This window comes from Helobdella robusta, assembly GCF_000326865.2.
Source record: "Helobdella robusta unplaced genomic scaffold HELROscaffold_38, whole genome shotgun sequence".
Classification (NCBI taxonomy): Eukaryota; Metazoa; Annelida; class Clitellata; order Rhynchobdellida; family Glossiphoniidae; genus Helobdella; species Helobdella robusta.
In genome coordinates, this window is record NW_008704829.1 from 1,081,978 (window position 1) to 1,089,477 (window position 7,500).

At 37.0% G+C, this 7,500-nt stretch overlaps 1 protein-coding gene across 1 annotated transcript in view; it reads left to right on the forward strand.

Annotated features, from left to right (window-relative positions):
* Positions 1-962: 962 nt before the first annotated feature.
* The window catches only part of HELRODRAFT_83852 (hypothetical protein), a gene marked incomplete at both ends in the record, with an annotated part of 9,050 nt that continues 2,512 nt past the window's right edge, over positions 963-7,500 (forward strand). The window contains 11 exons of the mRNA XM_009023781.1: positions 963-1,048; positions 2,579-2,702; positions 2,963-3,055; positions 3,393-3,509; positions 4,176-4,271; positions 4,615-4,660; positions 5,018-5,169; positions 5,242-5,401; positions 5,720-5,907; positions 6,950-7,168; positions 7,399-7,465. Of these exons, the coding sequence (XP_009022029.1) occupies positions 963-1,048; positions 2,579-2,702; positions 2,963-3,055; positions 3,393-3,509; positions 4,176-4,271; positions 4,615-4,660; positions 5,018-5,169; positions 5,242-5,401; positions 5,720-5,907; positions 6,950-7,168; positions 7,399-7,465 (1,348 nt within the window). The remainder of the gene's footprint in view (positions 1,049-2,578; positions 2,703-2,962; positions 3,056-3,392; positions 3,510-4,175; positions 4,272-4,614; positions 4,661-5,017; positions 5,170-5,241; positions 5,402-5,719; positions 5,908-6,949; positions 7,169-7,398; positions 7,466-7,500) is intronic.

The following is a 7,500-nucleotide window of genomic DNA, read 5'->3' on the forward strand; positions in this document are numbered from 1 at the left end:
ATGTTGATGATGATGATGATTAAGACGATGATGAAGTTTTGTGCTAGTTTTTTTAATTGCTTTTTTATGAAGATTTTTTTATGTTTCAAATGAAACTGAAAGGAAAATACTTCTCAAGACGTGTATGCGTCGTTGTTATTTGCAACATACAAATGGGTGTTTGTTTGTTTGTACATTTGTTTATATATTTGTACACTTGTTTGTATATTTGTTTGTTCACTTGTTTGTTCACTTGTTTGTTCACTTGTTTGTTTACATGAATGGATAGTTTTTTTTTATGTTTATGTGTTCATATTATTTATTCTTCACATTACGATGCATAAAACACATTCTTACCATCAAAACATACACACAAACAACCAAACAAACATACACACACATAAACACACACACATACATACATACATACATACAGGTCTACTATATATATAGCTGATAAACATTTGTATAAACTTCAGATGGTTCAGAACCAGGCTGCTAGAATGGTATGCCGCAAATTAAAATTTGATCGTGCTTCACTAATTCTAAAGGAGTTGCATTGGCTGCGTGTTAGACAAAGAATCATGTTCAAGTTGGGTGTGATGGTATTTAAAGGTTTGAATGGTCTGGCTCTGAAATATTTAGAAGATAAATGTATTTCATCTATGTCATCACGTGTGTGTTTAAGGTCTGCTGATTCAAACACGCTGTATGTTAGAGATCGAAACCTGAAAACAGCCGATAGAGATTTTGCAGTTGTTTTTGGAACAGCCAGCCTATCGAATTAACGCCTATCTGGTTTATCATTAACTGAGTTTAGGAAACATTTAAAGACATATCTATTTTGTACTCTTAGTGTACTACAAAATTTGATTTTATACATACATACACACACACATACACATACATATATACATATACATACATAAACACACACACACACACACAAACAAACAAACATGCATGCATGCATTTAGTTAAAGTTGGAGAGTGTGCACGGTCTCACGGTGACATCGAACGTTGGCTTGGCCGTCGACAGCAACACTGGCAATGTGGCTTACTACGCCGGGTTAGTTGAGTGAATGAATGAATGAATAAGTGAATGAATGAATCTAGGAATAAATGAATGTATGGATGAATGAATGGATGAATGAATATTGGCCGTCCTTTACAATTCTGGCGATGAAGTTTACTCTTACTAAGCTATGTTGGTTGAATGAATGAATGAATGAATGAATGAATGAATGAATGAATGAATGAATGAACGAACGAACGAATGAATAAAGGGGTGAATGGATATATATTTTATTGAATTAAGGAATAAATATATGAAAAAACGAAGTAATGAATCTTAAAAATAATTCAATCAAGTTTAGTTTTTGTTTCGCAAATTATTTGTTTACCTTCTTTTTATCCACTCTTACATTCATAAAATTAATCCATCTATTTATCCATCCATCCATCCATTCATTCATTCATTCATTCATTCATTCATTCATTCATTCATTCATCCATACCTCCATCCATCCATTAGTTAGTTAGTTTTTATTGAAACCTTGTAATGTTAGCGTTGTTTTATGGCTGTACATCAACTTTGATTGTATAGTTGTTATTATCATCACCATTATTATGAATGTTGTTGTTGTTATTATTATTATTGTTGTTGTTGTTCAATAGCATTCATTATCTCTTTCTTTCTCTTTCTCTCTCTCTCTCTCTCTCTCTCTCTCTCTCTCTCTCTCTTTGTTTCTCTCTCTATCACTCTCTCTTTTTATATTTTTAGTGTATACTCAGTTTTTTGGTTTATCGTCATCTTTATAATTTTCTCAATAATTTTACACTAGAACCATCATCACATCACCGCCATCGTCATCATCGTTTCAATCCAGTGGCGGATGTAGGGGGCCGAAAGGGCGGGCCATGGCCCTCCCCATCGTGAGCATTGTTGCTATTAGAAGTCGGTAAAAATCAGTTCTTAGACGCGAAAAGTACACAAGTATTGGACACAATCATTACGAAATACACACTATAATAATTTTGGGAATGTTGCGCTGATATAGTTAAATAACTTCTGGTAGTTTCTTACTAGATTCACATTGTAACTCAACATCCAGAGCATAAAAATGTATAATTTGCCAATGTGAATCTCGGCGTTTTTGATCTATAGTAAGTATCTTGAATCGACCGGTTTGTTAACATCATGTATTACTGAACACACGCTATAGCGTTTTTTTTGTGAATGTGTTGCTGATATAGATTTAAGAACATTATGAACAGTATTTTCATTTAATAATTAAGAAGAACAGAGTTTATGATGAGAAATCTATCAAAAATTGACGTGATGAACTATTAAGAATGTCACTAGTCTAATTTTAGCCAAACTGGTACAAATTTTGGTTAGTTTCTTGGCCCTCTGTCAAATTTCAAAATTTTTAAATTTTTGGCCCACCCCCCCGTCTACGCTGTTAAGACCCGCTCCTGACTCCAACATCACTACTATCACCAACATCACTATTATCACCACCAACATCATTATTATCACCACCAACATCGCTGTTATCATCACCGCCACCACCACCGTCGTCGTCGTCGCGATTAGTTGTGTGGTTGTGATATACAATCCGAAGAAGAACAAGCAAATACAGCATTTGATAAACGTCTGCAAAAAATCACTAACATGCCTGGCCTACTCCAAAGACGGCAAGTACCTAGTTACTGGAGAGGTGAGCTACGGATTGAAATCGAGATTGTAATGGGGTTGTAACGGGATTGATCGGGATTGTAATGGGATTGATTGGGATTGTAATGATATTGATCGGGATTGTAATGGTATTGATCGGGATTGTAATTGGATTGATCGGGATTGTAATGGGATTGATCGGGATTGTAATGGGATTGATTGGGATTGTAATGGGATTATGGTTATGGTTAGAGTTGCTAAATATCTTTCCCTCCATTCACTCTTTCATCACTTCATCGGCAGAGCGGCCACCAGCCGGCTGTGAGGGTGTGGGACCTGGAAGAAGGGGTGCAGGCAGCCGAGTTTATCGGCCACAAGTTCGGGGTGGGATGTGTGGTTAGTGCTTATCATTATCAGGAAACATCATCATCAATCATCATCATCATCATGGTTGACGTCATCATCGTCGTCGTTGACGTCATCATCGTCGCCATCGTCATCAGAATTTCCGCCTAATTTTCATATCCATAGTTTCAATAGGCTGTTATCACCATTCCATCATCGTCATCATCATTCTGGCCATCATCATCATCACCGAGATCATCATTATCATCGTCATCATCATTCTGGCCATCATCATCATCACCGAGATCATCATTATCATCGTCATCATCATTCTGGCCATCATCATCATCACCGAGATCATCATTATCATCGTCATCATCGTCACCAGGCTTTCTCACCCAACCTGAAGTACGTGGTGTCAGTTGGCTACCACCATGACATGGTGGTGAATGTCTGGAACTGGAGGACCAACATCAAGGTGGCAAGTAACAAAGTCGCCTCTAAGGTTTTTATTATCATTATTATCATTATTATCATTATCATTATTATCATCATTATTATTATCATAACAAGCTATGATTCTAATTAAATATATTTCACCGTTCTGCACTTAACTTCACAATGAGCAAAATGGTCTTAACCTCTAATATTATTTTATACAATTTTTACAAATTTTATCATTGCGCATTGTTTAATTAACATTAACTTATATATATATATATATATTTTTATCATTGTATGTTTTTTATGGTGAAAAATAAAAGATGTTCCCATTATTATTATTATTATTATTATTATTATTATTATTATTATTATTATTATTATTATCATTATTATTATTATTATTATTATTATTATTATTAGTAGTAGTAGTAGTAGTAGTAATAGTAGTAGTATTAGTAGTAGTAGTAGTAGTAGTAGTATTAGTAGTAGCGGCAGCAGCTGTAGTATTTGTAGTTGTGTTAGAAGTAACTGTGGAGATGCTTTTTGATGATGATGTTGGGATTTTTTGTGGCTATGGTTAAATTTACTCAACTAATCACGTGATAATAATAATGATAATATCAATAATATTATTTATAACAATAATAATAAATATTAATAATAATAAATAATAATAAATAATAATAACAACGAATAATTAAAACAAATAATTATAATGGTTGCCAAGGTGACCGACGTGGCATTTTCGGAAGATGGGAGTATGTTTGTTACGGTTGGAAGTAGGCACGTGAAGTTTTGGTACCTGGACGCCAGTAAATCTAAGGTAGATCATGGTGATGATGACGACGACGATGATGATGACTGTGGTGATGATGATGAATGAATGTGGTAATGATTGTAATGATGATGAATGTGGTAATGATTGTGATGATGATGATGATGATGATGATTGTGATGATGATGATGATGATAATGAATATGGTAATGATTGTAATGATGATAATGATGATGATGAATGTGGTAATAATTGTGATGATGATGAATGTAGTAATGATTGTGATGACGATGATGATGAGGATGAATGTGGTAATGATCGTAATGATGATGATGATGTTTATGATGATGATTATTATTCTTATTGTTATTATCATTCTCATCACCATTAGATCAAGACTGAAACCCTACCACTTCTAGGTAGGAACGGAATATTAGGTGAGAATTTCATTCCATTTATAAATAAATACCATAATAACGAAAGCCACAAAATGTACTACTGCTACTACTGCCGCTATTGCTACTAACCATGTGGCTCCCGACGCTACTGACCTTACTGCTGCTACTACTACTGCTACTGCTGATATTGCTGCTACTACTGCGGCTACAACTACTAATTCTGCTGTTGCTACTACTGTTGATGCTGCTTCTACTACTACTATACTACTGCTACTTCTACTGCTGTTGCTGCTACTACTACTGCTGCTGCTGCTACTACTGTTGCCACTACTACTGCTGCTGCTACTACTGCTGCTGCTGCTACTACAGCTGCTGCTGCTACAACAACAACGACAGGCGAGCACCAGAACAATCTATTCTCAGCTGTTTGCTGTGGCGTGGGAGTGCAGTCTGCCAACGTGTACTCCATCACAGATAGCGGAAAACTTTGCGAGTTTAACGATAAGAGGGTCCTTACGAAATGGGTTTCCCTCAGAGTAAGTTATTTAGTATCTTTTTTTGGGTGGTCGATTTTTTAAACTTTACCCCGAATATCACCCGACACTGTTTAGACTGACAAGGCAAACGCCATTTCCTCTGACGAGCGATTCATCTTCATTGGTTGTTCGAACGGCATCATACGCATCTTCAGCGCTACCACACTCAACTACATCGCCACTCTGCCGCTGCCACACCTGCTTGGAGTGGATGTGGCTCTGCATCATGATATCAATGCTGGTGGTGGTGGTGGTAGAGCGCCACTCAGTGGCCATGAGTAAGTTGTTTCGGTTGGGTGTTTTTTTGGTGTGTTTGGCGGGGATTTGTTTAGTCAGATTACTTTGCTCGTTTAACCAATCATTCATTTATCATTCATTCATCCGTCTATCCATTCATTCATTCATTCATTCATTCATTCATTTATATATCCATCCTTTCATCTATTTATCTGTCATCCACTCAACCAACCAGTCGACCAATCAATCAATCATCACTACGAACCAGTCGACCAATCAACCAATCATCACGACGAACCAACCGACCAATCAACCAATCACAGAGAGGGCGATTCAGCCAGGCAACAGCAGCGTCACCCTGATGTCATAGCAGTTCGCTTCGACGACAGCAACAAACGCCTCACCTGCCTCTACAATGACCACAGCTTCTACGTTTGGGATGTCAGTGACCTCAAAAAGGTCGCCAAAATTAGGTCATTTCTCTTTCACAGTGGTCCGGTTTGGGGCCTGGAGGTTAGTTTCGATGATGATGATGATAGTGATGGTGATAATGGTGGCGGAGATTGTGATGATGATGATGTTGATGATGACGATAGTACAAACCAACCAGCTATGTATCCATATAAGATACACTCCTATGTATCCAAACCCGACTTCTGTAGCACAGATCCGCCAGATATCTTTCATAAAACCAGCATAATTAAGTAGATGTTGAAGTTAGAGAATTGTAAAGGATGATGAAGACGATGATGAAGATGATGATGATGAGTTACGAAAAATTCATCCTGGGAAAATTCATCATGGAAAATTCATCGTGAGAAAATTCATCGAGGGGGGAAAATTCATCGAGGGGGGAAAATTTATCGAGGGGGGAAAATTCATAGTGGATAATTCATTGCGGTATTGTTATAAGGTATTGAAGTTCGGAGCGGAAATATTTGCGAGGCCGTTCAATTAATTAATTGATAATCGAACCCGAATTCGTTTACTTAGATTATCGTTGGTGGTTGTGGGTGGCCAGCTACGGTAGGTTCAATTCCTATCGTGCAATATGATACTAATTGCTAGCTATCGTTTAATCGTTGAGATGCCGAAATCTATTCACCATTCGGTCTAATTCGTCAATTAATTGCCGAAATTGATTCATTATTCGGATTAATTAATTAATTAATTTATCGATTAATTGGTACAGCTGTTGGTGTTAGGTTCGATTCCTGACCTTCGTCAATACTGCCTTTCAGTCAACAGTCTATTAATGAACTTTCGAAAATAATTCACATTTCGACTCGTTTCAATTAATTTCGACAAATTTCAAAATGAGTCTCAAATGAATTTTACCCCACAATGAATTTTACCCCACGATGAATTTTACCCCATGATGAATTTTACACCACGATGAATTTTACCCCATGATGAATTTTTCGGACACCAATCAGGATGGGTACTGTGTTCGTGTTCATAGCTATTATACGCATTTTTATGGCTATTTACTTTCATTTTGTACACAAAATTGTACACGAATTATACTATTCGTGTTGTATATATATACTTCCAGGTATTTCCGGAAAAAAAAACTCCACATACATCTTCCTCCACGTCGTCCTCATCGGTGACGTCATTATTTCCCTCGTCGCTATTGGCTAACTGCTTCATCACGTGCGGGAATGACGACACGGTCAGATTGTGGACATCTTCGTCGTCATCATCATCTTCGTCATCGTCATCATCATCAGTTCTGGAGGTCACGCCAATGAAGAAGAATGTATACAGCAATGTGCGTAGGTTGATGATGATGATGTTGATGGTGTTAATGATGATGATGGTGTTGATGATGATGGTGTTGATGATGATGATGATGAAGCTGATGATGATGGTGATGATGATGATGGTGTTGATGATGATGATGAAGAAGCTAGTGTGATGCTGATGATGGTTTTATTGCTGGTGCAATCATCATCATCGTCCCAATCGTCATCATCATCGTCGTCGTCATCATCATTATAGGAATTAGTGAAGATACTGTACACTAGCAAAGAGCTGAGCGGTCTGCTGGAGGTAGAATTCAATCCAGGTTCGTCATCGTCGTCGTCATCGTAATCATAACTA